Source organism: Helianthus annuus, chromosome 1 (assembly GCF_002127325.2).
Source record: "Helianthus annuus cultivar XRQ/B chromosome 1, HanXRQr2.0-SUNRISE, whole genome shotgun sequence".
Taxonomy (NCBI): domain Eukaryota; kingdom Viridiplantae; phylum Streptophyta; class Magnoliopsida; order Asterales; family Asteraceae; genus Helianthus; species Helianthus annuus.
In genome coordinates this window covers 63,079,910-63,097,524 of record NC_035433.2, presented here as the reverse complement: position 1 = coordinate 63,097,524, position 17,615 = coordinate 63,079,910, and the positions used below count along the sequence as shown (strand labels likewise).

Here is a 17,615-nt window from a genome sequence, read left to right as displayed (position 1 = left end):
TTAGTCCTTTATTTAATATTTAATGCCACGTGTAAACTCATGACACGTGTTAACACATTATTGGACACAAAATTTCGAGGTGTTACATCCTCACCCCCTTAAAATAAATCTCGACCCGAGATTTACTCAAACAAATAAGGGTATTTTTCTTTCATCGTGGCTTCAACCTCCCACGTGAATTCGGGACCTCTACGGGCATCCCACTTGACCTTTACTATAGGTACATGCTTCCTTCGAAGCTTCTTTACCTGTCGATCTTCAATCGACAAAGGCTTCTCCACAAATTTCAAGCTCTCATCTATATGCACATCTGTGTGTGGGATCAACAATGATTCATCAGCGAAGCACTTCTTTAGATTGCAGATGTGGAACACATTGTGAATTCCATTGAGCTCCTCCGGTAAGTTTAGCTTATAGGCAACGGACCCGACCCGTTTGATAACCTCGAAAGGTCCTATGTATCTCGGGCTTAGTTTGCCTTTCTTACCGAAATGCATCACCCCCTTCCAGGGTGATACTTTAAGTAGCACTTTTTCACCTACTTCGAAGTGAAAATCTTTACGCTTTGGATCCGCGTAACTCTTCTGCCTATCTCGGACAGCTTTGAGACGTTCTCGAATCTGGACAATCTTGTCCGTCGTTTCGAAAACTATCTCTGGTCCAGACAATTGGACATCTCCAACTTCCGCCCAACAAACAGGCGATCTACACTTTCTACCGTATAATGCCTCGAAAGGCGCAACCTTAATGCTGGTATGGTAGCTATTGTTGTAGGAGAATTCGATTAGTGGTAGGTTCTTATCCCAACTACCACCCAAATCGATAGCACATGCACGCAGCATGTCTTCCAACGTTTGAATAGTACGCTCACTCTGACCGTCTGTCTGAGGATGGTAAGCCGTACTAAAATTCAAACGTGTGCCCAAAGATTGCTGGAAACTTTTCCAGAAATGAGACGTGTATCTAGTATCCCGGTCAGAGATAATAGACACAGGTATGCCATGCAGGGCTACAATCTTATCAACGTATAACTGGGCTAACATGTCGGAGCTATAAGTCTCCTTGATGGGTAAGAAATGAGCTGACTTAGTCAGTCTATCGACTATAACCCATATTGTGTCATTTCCTTTCCTCGTCTTGGGTAACTTGGTAATAAAATCCATAGTTACACATTCCCACTTCCATTCAGGAAGTTCAGGCTGTTGTAGCAAGCCAGATGGCTTTTGATGCTCAGCCTTGACTTGCGCACAAGTTAAGCATTTGGCTACATAAGCGGCTACAGACTTTTTCAAGCTTATCCACCAATAATTTGCCTTTAGATCCTGATACATTTTATCAGCTCCAGGATGAACAGAATACTTGGAACTATGGGCTTCCTGGGGGATAACATCTCGTAGTCCCCCATAGATTGGAACCCATATTCGTCCATTCAATCGTAAAATTCCGTCCTTGCTACGAGTTAACTGCTCCTCAGTTACTCCTAACTTCTCTTTAGGATAGTTAGCTTCCAACACAGCTTCTCTCTGTGCAGCTAACACCCTTTCAATCAAATTATTCTTGACTTCAATGCTCTTGGCATTGATTCGGATGGGTTTCACCCTTTCCTTTCTACTCAGGGCATCAGCGACTACATTCGCTTTGCCGGGATGATATCTGATTTCACAATCATAATCATTTAAAGTCTCCATCCAACGGCGTTGCCTCATGTTTAGCTCCTTCTGATTAAACAGATGTTGAAGGCTCTTATGATCAGAATAGATCACAAACTTGATACCATACAGGTAATGCCTCCACAGTTTTAGTGCGAACATAACGGCACCCAGCTCCAAGTCATGGGTGGTGTAATTCTTCTCGTGCACCTTTAACTGTCTCGAAGCATAGGCAATAACCTTGCCTTTTTGCATGAGCACACACCCCATGCCAGTGTGTGATGCGTCGCAGTAAACTACGAACTCCTCGGTACCTTCCGGTAGTGTCAGCACAGGAGCGTTGCTCAGCTTTTGCTTCAGAATATCAAAGGACTCTTGCTGCTTAGAGCCCCAAACAAATTTTATCTTCTTCTTGGTCAGGGAAGTTAAGGGCGCAGCAATCCTTGAAAAATTTTCAATGAATCGCCTGTAGTATCCTGCTAACCCCAGGAAACTACGAATCTCAGTAGGCATCTTTGGCTCTTGCCAATTCATGACAACCTCTACTTTAGCGGGATCCACCTGGATACCACGCTCGCTGACAACGTGTCCTAGAAATTGAACTGCTCGTAGCCAGAATTCGCACTTAGAGAATTTGGCATAGAGTTTCTCATGATGTAGTAGTTTGAGAATACAACGAAAGTGTTTCTCATGGTCAGCTTGGTTCTTCGAGTATATAAGAATGTCGTCGATGAAAACGATGATGAATTTGTCCAAGTACGGCTTGCAGACGCGATTCATGAGATCCATGAACGCAGCCGGTGCATTAGTGAGCCCAAAAGGCATCACTAGGAACTCGTAGTGACCGTAACGAGTCCTAAATGCGGTTTTATGTACGTCTTCATCTCTGACTTTCAGTTGATGGTAGCCTGACCTCAAATCAATCTTCGAAAAATAACTTGCCCCTTGTAACTGATCGAACAAATCGTCGATCCTCGGCATGGGATATCTATTCTTTATCGTGACCTTATTAAGCTCGCGATAATCGATGCACAGACGCATCGATCCGTCCTTTTTCTTAACAAACAGGACAGGTGCTCCCCAGGGAGACGAACTAGGTTTGATGAAACCTTTAGCCAGTAGTTCATCCAGCTGGGTCCTCAACTCCTTCATTTCGGTTGGTGCTAGCCTGTAAGGTGCTCTAGCAATAGGTGCTGCTCCAGGGATGATATCAATCCTGAATTCCACTTGCCTATCTGGTGGCAGACCAGGTAGATCTTCAGGGAAAACTTCTGGATATTCCGAAATGACGGGAATGTCTTCTATCTTCGGTTTGGGCTCTTCAATAATCACCTGTGCCATGTAAATGACACAACCCTTCTTTAGACATTTTGAAGCCTTGAGCATAGTTACTTGCTCAGGCAATCCGTACTGGGTATCTCCCCGAATGGTAAGCGATTCACCAGACGGAGTCTTTATCACCACTTGCTTTCTGTTGCAGACGATCTGGGCCTGGTTGTGAGATAACCAGTCCATACCCAATACTAGGTCAAAACCGGCCAATTTAAAGGGAAGTAGAGATAGAGGAAAAGAGTGGTTCTTAATGGATATCACACATCCATCTAACACAGTGGAGACCGTTTCTATGGTGCCGTCTGCTAGCTCTACCTCGTAATTCATATTTAAGGTTTTGACAGGCATATTCAGCAATTTGCAAAATTTATGATCTACGAAAGACTTATCAGCGTCTGAATCAAAAAGTACTCTTGCAAAGATATCATTTACGAGAAAAGTACCTGTGATCACGTTATCATCCAGCACTGCTTCTTTCGCCTCCATTCTGAAGACTCTAGCATTGTTCTTCTTGGCCTCCTCAGGCTTCTTGGCATACTTAGGGTAGTTGCTTTTAATGTGCCCCTTCTCGCTGCAGTTATAGCAAGTTGCATCTTTTATTTTCTTGCAGTCCACGGTCTTGTGGTCCTTGGACTTGCACAACCCGCAAGCATACGACTTCGACTGAGTCTGCGAGTTTGATTCGAGCCTACACTTCCCAAAGTGATGTCTCTTGCAAGTCTTGCACTTGGGCTTCTCACCAGTCTGTTGCCCATCCTTCCTTGACTCCGACCCCCTCTTGTTATCACCGTTTCCACGATGTTTCTTGCTCGACCTCCGTGAAGTTTCATCTTCACGCTTTCTCTTTTCAGCTTCTTTGTTCCTTAGCGATCTTTGACCAATAAAACCCTCCCAAGTGGACCAATTCTGGTAGGATATTGTAGACACAAACTTAGTACTATTTGTGGTGTGGTTGTATGTAGGGGTGTTCAAAACCGGATATCCGAAATTTTCAGATACCAGATTTCACTATTCGAATCCGAAAATAAGTTTTCGGATATCCGAATCCGATCGGATAATGAATCGGATATCCGAATATCCAATTTTTTTATTTAATTTTTATTTTTTTATTATTTTTTGATATTCGAAACCGGATATTTCGGATAGTTTCGGATATCCGAATATAAGTTTTCGGATATTTTCGGATAGTTTCGGATATTTTTCGGATATTTATCGGATATTTCAGGTATTTTTCAGATATTCGGATATCCGAAAAAAAATAAAAAATTAAATTTTCGGATATTTCGGATATCCGAAATATCCGAGAATTTTTAAAATCACTATCCGAATCCGAAAATTCAGATATCCGAATTTCGGATATTTGAAATTGGATATTTCGGATTCAGATATCGAATATTTCGGATCGGATTTTCGGATACGGATAATTTTGAACAGGGCCGGCTCTGAGCATGTGCGAGGTGGGCGCCGGCTCAGGGCCAAAAACGTAGAAGGGCCCGTACGTTTTTTAGAAGTATAAAGATAAAAGATCTGGAGGGAACCCATAAATATAATTGGAGATGAAACTACTTACAAAAAATAATTATAGTCTAGTGGAAAGGCCCCTTGTTTCTAACCAGATGTTGTCCGGTTCAAGTCTTTTTTGTGAATTTCTTTTTAAGATTAATGTCTATTTTGTTAATGGAAGTTCCAATGAACTTGGTGTATTTAATGAAATTGTATTTTTAAGATTAATTGTTCATGGAAGTTCCAATGAACTTGGTATATTTAATGAAACTGTAAATTCGCAGGGTGGGAAGTCTTAAAAATTTAGTGTCAATAACCCCCTTTAACTAATATAGGCTTACAAATTAAACCTTTAAGTTTGTTGAGTTTTAAATAACCCTATTTATGCATTTCTTATTAGGAACTAATTGTAACAGATTAAACTGCACTTACGCATTTCTTATTAGGAATTAAGGGAAAAGATCAAATATGAAGTTTATTTTGGCTAGGAAGTGTAGGAAGCATTAGGATTAGGACATGTGTCAACATTTAAAATAAAGAAAAAGGGTATTTTAGTCAAGCCAACCCTTTCTTCTTTCTTTTCTAAACCCAGTAACTTCAAAACCCACCATTTTTAAAACCCACCATCTTCAACCATTTCTTCAATTTCTATCTCAATAATCATTACATTATAGTGCGATTTTCATCACCAATCAATGATTCAAACACCCGATCAACGTGTTCTTCAGCTTTTTTTTGAAGAAAACCCAGTTTAATTTCATACAAAATCTCATTTTTTCCGGTGATTTTGAAGATAATCACTCGATCCGTTCGATTCGAGCGCTGATAAGTGTTTCAATCATTCAAAATTCGTCAATTGTTGAAGAAATCACTTCGATCCATGTAAGAAATTCTTTAATTTCATTTTTACGATCTGGGTTTTTGATTTAATCATTGAGTTTTACGATCTTGGCGGGGGTTCGGGGGCAGCGCCCCTGGTAGCGGGGTCCCAGGGGCGATTGCCAGGTCAACTCGGAAACTATTTTTTTTCGATTAAATTGCTGTAATAAAAATGCATCAGAAAAATTAATTTTCTGTAAATTGCCTCTAGAAACTGCATTCGTAAGCTGCATTGGTTCAGACAGTTCACAGCACAGACAATTCACAGCACAGACAAAACTATTGTCATGGTTCAATGCGTTTTAGAGAGAACACTTTCTTTGGTGTTTTTAGGCAATTGCGTTTTAGAACTAAAACATTTTTATGTGTTTTTTGGCCATTGCATTTTGCAGAGAACACTTTCTTTTGTTTTTTAGGCAATTTCGTTTTAGAATGAGTCATTTTCAAGTGTTTTCTGGCCATTGCGTTTTACAAATAAGACATTTTTTTTTGTGTTTTTGGTGCATTGCGTTTTAGGTAAAACACTTTCCTATGTGTTTTCAGTCCATTGCGTTTTAGAAAACAGACATTTTAAGTGTTTTCTGGCCATTGCGTTTTAGAAATAAGACATTTGTATGTGTTTTTGGTGCATTACGTTTTAGGTAAAACACATTTTTATGTGTTTTTAGTCCATTGCGTTTTAGAAAGTACATTTTCTTTTGAGTTTTTAGGCTATTGCGTTTTAGAAATAAGACATTTCTTTGTGTTTTCTGGCCATTGCGTTTTACAAATAAGACATTTCTTTGTGTTTTTGGTGCATTGCGTTTTGGAAAAATGTCATTTTTAGGTGTTTTTTTTCATTGCGTTTTACGTAACTAGGGGTTTTTCTATTGCGTTTTACGCAACTGGGTTTTAATTTTTTTTAAATATAGCAATAGTATACTCGTTTTAAAGATAAAAAAACGTTCGTTTTTTGGTGCAATTTTTATAAAAAAATAATGTCGTATGAAAGAGTTATTAGCGTTTAAAAAATGGGGGGAGGGAATTGGAGGAGAGAAAAACTATTGCCTTGCATTGACTAGAATAGCTCTGAACAAACTCACACGCCTCTTTTCTTCCCTTCAATTTCCATCATTTAATCTTAGCGCTTGATTAACTAAATAGATGGTCAAGATCACTTTCTAGCCTTCTTAGCCAAATAAACTTCCTATTGTATCTTCACCCTAAGAATTAATTGTAACAAATTAAATTAAATAAATAAATAATATGTTATGTTTTTGGATTAGTCAACTCATGTATCAATGTTTTTATTTTGTTATTTTTTGTTTATTATTGCTTTTTAATTAATAATAATGATAATAATGATAATTTTGGATCAAATAAAGAATTGTACAAGTTCAAGCAAGATCGTATTTGTAAACCAGATAAGTGTGAATTACAGGGTATGTCGGCACCAACCATAGTTGAACCGGTTGCCGACTCGCCTTCTAAAGTTCAGGTGTTGGGTTCGAGTTTACGTGCTAGGCGGGTTTTTTTTTGTTTAGTCGGCTTACTTTGTTTCTCGCTATTTCCTTATTTACTGCAAAAGGTTGGGTCGGGCCTGGGTTTTTTAACTCGCACAGGGCCCAAAATCTTTTTAGCATTTTCAGAGACGACCCTGATTTTGAACACCCCTAGTTGTATGGGTGTTGGTGTTTTCCAACATAGGTTGTTGTTCGAGCCTCACAATAGGCAAACAACGGAGTATTATAGGAGGAAAATAGGAGTTAGATTCAACCACTAAAAAATTATTAGTCACTAGTTAGACTATCCCTAGCTATGGGGCGAATCACTTGGGGAATACGGTATACTCACAAAACATAAGATAATATTTATAATAGTATGAATAAAAGTTATAAACATAAAGTTGTGAGTTGTAAAGTTACATTTTAGTATGGTATGTAACGCCCTGTGTTTTGTACTTTCTATTTATAGCTTGTCTTACTCGTGTTGCTAATTTTGGAAGCTTTGTATCATTGTACTCGTTCCTTCTAGTACTCGTTGTAAACTCGAGATTTTGATCATGAATGAAAACTTGCATTTCCTTGTTACATACTATACATACACCATAATACGATTAATCATGAGATCATTTGATACTTCTTTGTGATACTTACAAACATATGTTGAACTTGTAAATATGTGACATATACTTGTTACTTACAAACATGTTACATACTTGTACATTACACTTTTTGCCTAGTTAAATCATGTTTTATTTCATATTTCACCTTGTTACAAGTTAGGGGAAACATTGTTGCATATTATTACACAACTTAACTAATAAAATTACTCATTATAATGTTTTAGAAAAATAAAAAACTAAAGAAACATGGCAGCCCAAATTCAGCAAAATTCAGCCCCATATAGTTGGGTTTTGTGGGCTAGTTTCAAGGTGTAACCCCTTCTAAACACTTCCAAAGCCCAACCCATTGAAACCCTAATCCTTCCCCCTATAAATACCACTTATAACCAGCCTCCCTACCACTTTTGCAACACTAAAAACTCTCAAAACATCCTCCAAACCGTAGCTGAAAGCAAAGGTTCGAGTAGATTGACACCCCTTCACGAAAATGAGCATAACTCACTCAATTCTTATCCGATTCACTCGATTCTTTTTCCTACTTGCTTGTATAATCATGGGGTTCGATTCCTAGACTTCTCCTTGGAGAAATCAGACCTGGAAATGCCCCGAAATAGTCCATAAACTTTCTGTTTGTTTTTATGTTCATCAAAAACTTGTTTAAATCTATGCAACTTGTGTCCAACACATCTCATACCTATGTCCTAATGCTTACAACTTATCCCATGGTTGGTTAAGCTTAAAAACAAGGTTGAGACATCTAAATCAGAGGTTAAAACCTCATAAACTTTCTGTTTTTAATTAGGGTTTTACCCACAAGTAATGTTCAAGTGTGAAACTTGTTGAATGTGTGATGGTTGGATTAGCTTGGGCTATCCTTCATAAGAATCCACTCATTACTTGATGTTTTGCTATAGATTAGTTGTTGTTAATACCTTGATACTTGTATGTTCATGACCCTCCTTGTTGTTTATAACAACAAGTGTAGTGGTGAACAATAGAGGTGCCTAAATGGAAGCTTGTTCTTCCTACCTCATGTATGTATTCTATGACACAAAGAGGTACCTAAATGGAGACATTAATCTCCTACCTCATGCTTGAATCATAAGACTTGTAAACTATATAATATCTAAGTTATTCTATATGTATACATCTAAGTAACTAAGACTTGATGATGACTTAATAGTTATTTGTTAAGTGGACGTTACATCATCTATGACCATGCCCTTGTTACGACTCTAATGGATCTTAGAATCCATGAAATCATACCAACTCTTTTGAGTTTCAATAGTGTCAAGAACAAGAGTTATGCGTACAAGATGATTATTTTCACCTATGTTACTTTCTATATATTAAAAACTCCGAATCTATAATCTTCCGTTATACGCCAAACTCACACACCTACGTTTCCTTGTGTAGAAGGACAAGGTGCTCCGAACTAATTCATCTACAAACTTGCTCTCGGAATTTCAAGTCACCACTTGTAAACCGTGAGTATACTCGTATTTCCCCCTTTTTACTTTTACCACTTTTGGGGTGTAACATGTTTACCTATTAACTTACACATGAACACTTTATTAAACACATGAACGTTCCTATAACATGCTTGTATACGTGATGACTTGATACTTTAAACTTGGGTTATTCTTATGTGTTGAACTTATCATTAACTTCGTACGAGCCAAACCTTGACATATGTAGCGCTATAGGATTAACGACCCGCCCGTAAACTTGAGGTTATGTCTTGAGCATATTGCGTTTTCTTGGTTTGATATGTTAGACACATGCCATATTTAAGGTTTATCTTGAATCATATGCTTGCCATGAGGAATTGATCACACTTTTTAACTTATGCTATGTACGTACCAAACTTGTATACTCGCCTTTGCTTTTGCATTGAATTGTATTTTTAAACATGTTACAGGTTGATGATGATGAAATGAAAACGGATAGCAAAGATGCCTAAATACTCACTTAGACGTTTAGGTTTAAAGTGTTGTATCAATTTTGTTTATGTTATGTTGAACAATGTTGTTATTTGCTTTTCTTGTAATGTTTTGACATTTATTTTGGAAATGAAATTTGGATTATTAAATTATTGTCACAAATAGCGTTATGATGTCTCGAGCAATCTTCACACTTCGTCTCATCCCGATGTTTCCGCCATTGGTTGGGGTGTGACATGGTACTACTTCAGTATGGGTAGTGAAAAAATATAAAAACCAACTCGGATCAAAATAAAATACCATAAAAAAGAATATTGGTATCGACGCCAATGTTGTTCGAGCGGTATTGGTTCGTCTCGGTTTTGGTAAAAATTTTGTGATTACATAGTTTAAAAATGTATATACAATGGTTTAATGTGTAACTCAAATAAAGAAAGTTGTGATATGCCAAAAATGATAGCTACACATGTTTTATGTACATACAAACCGACTGATACATTATAAATATGTAGAGAATTGTAAAATTATAGAAATTGTATATTTTATTTTATCATCAATACAACCATTACCCTCTTATGTATTTTTTTGACTGTTTATCACGAGAAATTTTGTATCGAATACTGGTACTGTACCAGTATTGTAGTCTACCGATGTTGACCTAACATATACAAGATGGTATTCGGTTTTGAATTTAACTTAATTTGTGTATACAAGATGGTACTATGTCACACGATACCGGTTTAGACTTTTAACAATATCGTACTATACCGATACACATACGATACGACATTCGGGTTTGGTTTTAGCTAAATTTTGGTATCAATACTATGTGATATGATACCGGTTCAATTCGATACCAATACCGATCTCATTCCTAGTTTATCATTTATGTTATACTAAAAATAATAAATTTTAATAAACTATAGCAATCAAGATTAATAGGGTTTCCAATTATCTTGACTGTCGATTTCAACACCCTAATCATAAACAACGATAATTTCTCTTATCACTTTGAATAATATTTTGCATGATTGACTCCCAAAAATAATTTCTTCTGTTTACAATAATAATCCAACACATTTATACACACACACACGATCGCAATAAACGACAATCAATTTTGCATCTTCTTCGTCATTCTTGTTCGTAAAACCCTAAAAAAAAAATTAACCCCCAAAATCACCCCCGATCCCTTCTCTTTCAAACCCTAATTCCCTCGTCTCCGATCAATCGATCAATTGCAATTCCTAATAATCTACAACAATTTATAATAATTTTCAAAATACCCACTTTTAAAGATCTTCGTTTGTATCATAAAGGTTTAAACTTTTTTTTATTTAATTTCAATTTCAATTTCAGTTTTAATTCTTTGAAAAATTGGGGAAAACTGGCGGGAACAGGGGATATGTAATGGCGGATCCGCCTGGTGTGTGCAAAGTATTGGTGCTGGAAATTGTATTATTGTTGTTGAATAATATTGAATTAGGGTTAGGGTTAGGGTGTTTTGGTATCAGAAGAAGTTGTGGGGATTGAAAGTATGCTGAGTGTGCTGAGAGTGCACCTTCCGTCCGATATTCCGATTGTGGGCTGCGAGCTTTCGCCTTACGTGCTTCTTCGTCGTCCCGACTTAACTGTGTTTACGGATGATGTACCGGAATCTTCGCCCGTTGAGGGTCATTTTTTGAGATACAAGTGGTTAGTTATTGATTGTTTGTTCATATCAGTATTGTGTGTTTGTTATTTATAGATGTTTATTATTGTTTTGTTGTTGATAGAATAGAATCTTTAGATTGAATGCTATATAAGTGCTATTACATTGCATTAATTGTGCTCAAAGAATACAAAACAAAGATATGTTATAAGTTATGCTTATATATCTTTGTTATATGTATATTTATTACGTAGGTATCGTATACAAAGTGATAAAAGAGTTGCCATTTGTAGCATACATCCATCAGAACAAGCCACTTTACAATGTTTAGGTTGCGTTAAAGCCAAAATACCCGTTGCCAAAAGCTACCATTGTTCCCCTAAATGTTTTTCCGACGCGTGGCAACACCATCGTGTTCTTCACGAACGTGCCGCAAGTGCCGTTGCCGAAAACGGGAACGAAGAAGATGAAATGTTCGGCCGATTCGATAGCAACAACAATAATCAAACCTTATCCACTTCACAATCTCTCCCAAGCCTTACAAACGGTGTATCCGCACCGTTATACCCTCCAGCCGTGACACAGAGGAATGGTGGCGAAACATGGTTCGAAGTCGGGCGATCTAAAACGTACACACCGACAGCTGACGATATCGGCCATGTTTTGAAATTCGAATGCGTGGTTGTTGACGTAGAAACGAAATCGCCGGTTGGATCATCGAACACTATACTGACATCACGGGTTATCCCCGCTCCATCCCCGAGCCCACGGCGGTTGATTTCCGTTACTAATGCTGATGTGGCAGCAGGGAATTTGGATTCGTCCATGGGGAATTTTACTGTGCTATCGTATAATATTTTGTCTGATACATATGCTACGAGTGATTTGTACGGTTATTGCCCTTCGTGGGCTCTTTCTTGGCCCTATCGTAGACAAAACTTGTTACGGGAAATCGTTGGGTATCGAGCGGATATTGTTTGTCTTCAAGAGGTTCAAAGCAATCACTTTGAGGAGTTTTTCGCCCCTGAGCTTGACAAACACGGATATCAAGCTCTATATAAGAAAAAAACAACCGAGGTTCGTTACTTCGTTTCACACTTTTATCATCGTTTTAGATTTTGTTAAGATTCTTTTTTATTAATTCTAGTGTGTCGTTACAGGTTTTTAACGGCAGTATTATGACCATCGATGGATGTGCGACTTTTTTCCGGCGAGATAGATTTTCACATGTAAAAAAATACGAGGTATACAAAATATATATATTTTATCTAAACTAATGTTTTAATACCATCGATTCACTAACTTCACATTAGTTTGCACATGTAGGTTGAGTTTAATAAAGCTGCTCAATCTTTAACGGATGCTTTAGTTCCTAGTGCTCAGAAAAAAACCGCCCTAAATCGGTTGGTTAAGGTATCTTGCATACCGTTGTTTTATATTCTATTGTGTTTTTGCTTTTTTAAGTAATTTAATGTTTTAAATTTGCGTACGTTTTGAAACAGGATAATGTTGCATTAATTGTTGTTCTAGAAGCAAAGTTCGGTGACCATGGTGTTGATAATCCAGGAAAGCGGCAACTTGTTTGTGTGGTACAATAATAGCAATTTATTTAATTATTTACTGGTCAAATAATGAGTTTCGTACATTCATATTAATTGTTACTTTCATGGCGTGCAGGCAAATACACATGTGAACGTTCAACAAGATCTAAAGGATGTTAAACTATGGGAGGTCATCCTCTTGAGCTCTAATCTGAAAACGTAACGGTTCTTGCTAATATTATATCTTTCGCTAAAAAGTTCCGATGATATTTCAGGTTCATACGCTGTTGAAAGGATTGGAAAAGATAGCCGCCAGCGCAGATATACCAATGTTAGTTTGCGGCGATTTTAATTCGGTTCCCGGAAGGTTTGTTCTTTGTTTCTTTCGTCATCAAGAATAATTGTATTTCAAAGAAAAAAATGCCATTTTCGTCCCTGAGGTTTGGCCAGTTTTGCGACTTCGTCCAAAGGTTCGTTTTTCCGCATCTAGATCCAAAAGGTTTGAAATCTTGCCATTTTCATCCGTTTCGTTAACTCCATCTATTTTTTCTTCGTTAAGTCAGGGGTATTTCCGTCTTTTTTTGTTAACTTAAAGGGCAACTCGGTCTTTTTCACTTTTATGTAAAAAGACCGAATACCCCTGAAAAAGACCGAATTGCTGTTTAAGTTAACAAAAAATGACGAAAATACCCCTGACTTAACGGAGAAAAATGGATGGAGTTAACGAGCCGGATGAAAATGGCAAGATTTCAAACCTTTTGGATCCAGATGCTAAAAAACAAACTTTATTGCAGTGCTCCTCATGCACTTCTAGATTTAGCGGCTGACCCTCTTGGAATTCTTCAGGGACGAAAATGGCATTTTACTCGTTTCCAAATTATAAAATTTCGGTACATTTTATTGCAGTGCTCCTCATGCACTTCTAGCGATCGGGAAAGTTGACCCGATGCATCCAGATTTAGCGGTTGACCCTCTTGGAATTCTTCGACCAACAGCTAAATTGACGCACACACTGCCCTTGGTAATATAAATATTTGATTGTTTCTTAAAGTTTTCGCGGAAAACTATTAGCATGTCTTTTCGTGAAGTTTGAATCTTGATCATGGTTTTGTGTTTACAGGTGAGTGCATACTCGTCTTTTGCAAGAATTGGGGGTGGTCTTGGCTATGAACAACAAAAGAGGAGAGTGGACCCTGCTACAAATGAGCCGTTATTTACAAATTGCACACGGGATTTTATCGGTACCATTGATTACATATTTTACTCAGGTACGTCTTCAAATTTTAGAGATTCGACTCTTTTCATGCTGTATGAAGTTGTAATGATTAGATAAGTGATGTTGAAGCGTTTTGCACGTATTTATTATTCAGTGAATTAATAGATAAAAATGAGCAAAAAGACATCACTTTGTTAAATAAAGGGTAAATTGAATTTTACGTCCTTTAAGGTTGAGCAAAGTTGCAGGCGTTGACCTTTAACTAACGAATTACACTGGATGTCCTTTATGTTACAGTTTCTCATCATGCGGTGTTCTTTTACCCTTCTTCAGCTAATTTTTTTCCGTTAACTCTAAACACACGTCATTCACATGAGAGGCATAATGGTCGTTTTCACTTATTAACTAAAACAAAAAAAAAAAAAATATCCATGAAACTCTGAGAGGAAGATGTAGTTTAAGTGAAAATGACCATTATACCCTCATGTGAGTGACACATGTTAAGAGTTAACATAAATAACTAACTGGGTTAGGGCAAAAGGACACCGCATGATGAGATACTGTAACATAAAGGACATCCAGTGTAATTTCCTTAGTTAAAGTACAACGTCTGCAATTTACTCTTTAATAAAGGAAGTGCTTGAGATTTATTGTTTTTAATGGTTGTCTGAACATATATATATATATATATATATATATATATATATATATATATATATATATATAAATTTATTTTATGAGTTTTATATATTGTTTATTGTGGTTTTCAGCCGACAGCTTGACTGTGGAATCCTTATTGGAGCTTTTGGATGAAGATAGCTTAAGGAAAGACACCGCACTTCCGTCCCCAGAATGGTCTTCTGATCACATTGCGTTAATGGCTGAATTTCGTTGCAAACCTCGAACTAGACGTTAATTCCATTTTTAGGCAAGCATCCTACTTTTTTATTTTATGATTTCTTAAGAGGTCGGAAAAATGGGCGGTTTGGTCACCCGTGGGTTGGGTAACTAGTTCTGATCGAATCGGGTCTGGTTTGATTGGTAACTTCATATGTTGACTTTTGATTAAGATTATGGGTTGACTCTGTAATCCGATGACTGTTGCAGATTTTGTCAGAAAGCGATGAATAGAAGCTTAAATTTGTAAGAAGAGTAGATCAGTAGCTGGTAAATGATCTACTATTGTATCATGCCTATTATTATATTACCCTTGTCCTCTATATATATATTATTTATGTTTCTTCTTTCTTTTCATAGAAAGATAATTTGAATGATATTCAGCTTCAATATTATATCCAGGTGTATATTATTTTTCAAGAGAAATTGATGTTTATGTTTCAACTCCAGTTTTATTTCTCTTACACAAGTAACCTTCTATAGTACATACATATATACGACGATATGATGTGACGTTAGTGTTTTTTTTTATAATGATGTGATTTCATTTAACTTTAACCAAACAAACGAACAAATAGGTTCACGTTACATTTGTTGCAAGTTTTAACAATAATAGTTAATAGTATTTCGTTTATTATTGCATAATTTGGGAAACTATTTCGTTTAATGTATATAGTTGAACATGTTAGTTATCTATTTTACAGCAGTTATGCTGCTGGACTTATATACGTTTATTATATTGTTTACATGATCGAATTGAAATAGAGCGCGCCCAGTTGACGAGGAAATGAGTGGAATACAATTTGTTGAAAGAAAACGTCTCCCAACTAAATTAGCACGTCTAATACTTGTCTGCCAAGTTCAAGAATATGGAAAATTGCGGCGCAAGCCCAAAAAGAAGATGAAGGAAATTGTTAGTTTGTTATGATAACTTGAATTAATGGTATGTACTAGAACAAGCATATGTTTGTCATTTGTGTTGATTGTTAGTTGCGTTTGTATTAATGGTATCAGTTTCAATTGTCGATTTATATGTTTGCGTTTGATGAAAAAATTTAGAAAAAAATAATGTCGAAATTGGCATTTAGCGACGACAAGTCGTCACTAAATTTTTAACAAATCTTTTATAAATACAACAAACCTTTAGCGACAACTTGTCGTCGAGAAAAGTTATATTTAATATTTATTTTGAATTATTTTTTTACATAATTTTTATTTTCAACGACCCTATAGCGACAACATGTCGTCGTTAAAGGATCTCCAGTCCCGACGACTCTTTTCCGACGACATTCTGAGCTTTGGCGTGTAGCTGTGGTGACAAAACTTCCGACGACTAGTCGTCTGGTCGTCGGGATAGGCTGCCCGACAACACGTCGAAGGAAAAGCCTACGTATAGATTTCTTGTAGTGATGTGTCAAATGCATCATTTATTAGACAATGCATTACACTTTCAACTAAATATTATTTTTAACAAAACTATACCCATATTAAAGAATTCTTGATTTTATAGTGTAACTTTTTTAAATTGTAAAATTCATCAAACTTACATGATATTAAAATTTTATTATTCAAAAGAACTTTAGAAGTCTTTATACGTATTTCAGAAAAATAAATTTTATAACCGTCTTCAACTTGCGAGTACACATATGGATATATTAATTTCTTTTAACGACTAACGGTCTAAACGTATCACAAACAAGAAAAATAATTCTTATATTTATTTTCAACTTAGAAGTTAACATTAATTAAGGGTATATACGTTAAGGAGAGGAGATTTGCATAAAAAAAAGTTATGTTTTTAAATGAGTAAATTGCCATTTTAGTCCCTGAGTTTTGTCCAAATTTGTCATTTTAGTCCAAATAGTTTTTTTTTTGCCTCTGGGTCCCTGACTTTTCACTTTTGTTGCCATTTTGATCACATACACTAACTCCATCCAAAAACTCCATCTTTAACCAGGGGTATTTTGGGGATTTTCATTTTAAATGTTTTCAATTGCCATTTTGATCCAATTCCAAAAAATCAAAAAAATTCCAAAAAATTCTAAAAAATAATAAAAATTCTAAAAAATTCTAAAAAAAATACAAAAAATCCGTTTCGGTGCGAACCGTTTCGAACCCGAACCGTTTCGAGCTGAACCGTTTCGACGCGAACCATTTTGACCCGTACCGTTTCGACCCGGACCGTTTCGAGCTGAGCCGTTTCGACGCGAACCGTTTCGACCCGTACCGTTTCAACCCGAACCGTTTCGACGCGAACCGTTTCGACCCGAACCGTTTTGACGCGAACCGTTTCGAGCCGAACCGTTTCTAGCTGAACCGTTTCGAACCGAACCGTTTCGAGCTGAACCGTTTCAACGCGAACCGTTTCGACCCGTACCGTTTCGAACCGAACCGTTTCGAGCTGAACCGTTTCGACCCTCGAAACGGTTCAGTTCGAAACGGTTCGCGTCGAAACGGTTCAACTCGAAACGGTACGGGTCGAAACGGTTCGCGTCGAAACGGTTCAGCTCGAAACGGTTCGGGTCGAAACGGTAGGGGTCGAAACGGCATATTTTGTGTGGCAGGAACGTAATAACCGGTTGTTTTCGTCAAAGAAAAGGAATGCAACTCAACTGATTGAGGTGATTTTAACGACAATTCGTATGAAGCTTCACACAATGAAGTTTAGGAGGACTAATAATGTGAATCAAGTGTTGCTCGAGTGGAAGCTGCCGAGAGCTTTGCTTATGGATCAAGAAGAATGCGGCTAGGAAGTAGAAAGACGGTCGATGTAATTTGGTTTACTTGTTTGTCGTTTAGACTTTGTTTCGTTGTTTGCGTGTGCTTTGGATCAAGAAGAATGCGGCTAGGAAGTAGAAAGATGGTCGATGTAATTTGGTTTACTTGTTTGTCGTTTAGAC

At 37.0% G+C, this 17,615-nt stretch overlaps 1 protein-coding gene across 2 annotated transcripts; it reads left to right on the top strand.

Moving 5' to 3' along the window:
* Window positions 1-10,448: 10,448 nt before the first annotated feature.
* On the top strand, window positions 10,449-15,746 carry LOC110867453 (carbon catabolite repressor protein 4 homolog 1). 2 transcript variants are annotated; one of them, XR_002551620.2, is made up of 12 exons: window positions 10,465-11,105; window positions 11,316-12,138; window positions 12,222-12,305; window positions 12,388-12,474; window positions 12,564-12,650; window positions 12,739-12,792; window positions 12,878-12,969; window positions 13,509-13,623; window positions 13,723-13,870; window positions 14,589-14,746; window positions 14,926-14,985; window positions 15,481-15,746. XR_002551620.2 is itself a non-coding variant. In XM_022116470.2 (11 exons), exons 1-10 carry the CDS (start codon window positions 10,948-10,950, stop codon window positions 14,732-14,734), a joined length of 1,794 nt encoding a protein of 597 aa, XP_021972162.1. In that variant the 5' UTR covers window positions 10,449-10,947; the 3' UTR covers window positions 14,735-14,746; window positions 14,926-15,249. The 2 variants fall into 2 exon arrangements, 1 of the variants encoding a protein (XP_021972162.1); XM_022116470.2 differs by lacking the exon at window positions 15,481-15,746 and having other exon boundaries at window positions 10,449-11,105; window positions 14,926-15,249.
* The last annotated feature ends 1,869 nt before the right edge of the window (window positions 15,747-17,615 follow it).

Coding starts and splice junctions, on each gene's coding strand:
- LOC110867453 (XM_022116470.2), top strand. CDS start 10,948: ATGCTGAGTGTGCTGAGAGTGCACCTTCCGTCCGATATTCCGATTGTG. Junction 12,475..12,563: donor CCCTAAATCGGTTGGTTAAG/GTATCTTGCATA, acceptor GTTTTGAAACAG/GATAATGTTGCATTAATTGT. Junction 13,871..14,588: donor TGATTACATATTTTACTCAG/GTACGTCTTCAA, acceptor TGTGGTTTTCAG/CCGACAGCTTGACTGTGGAA.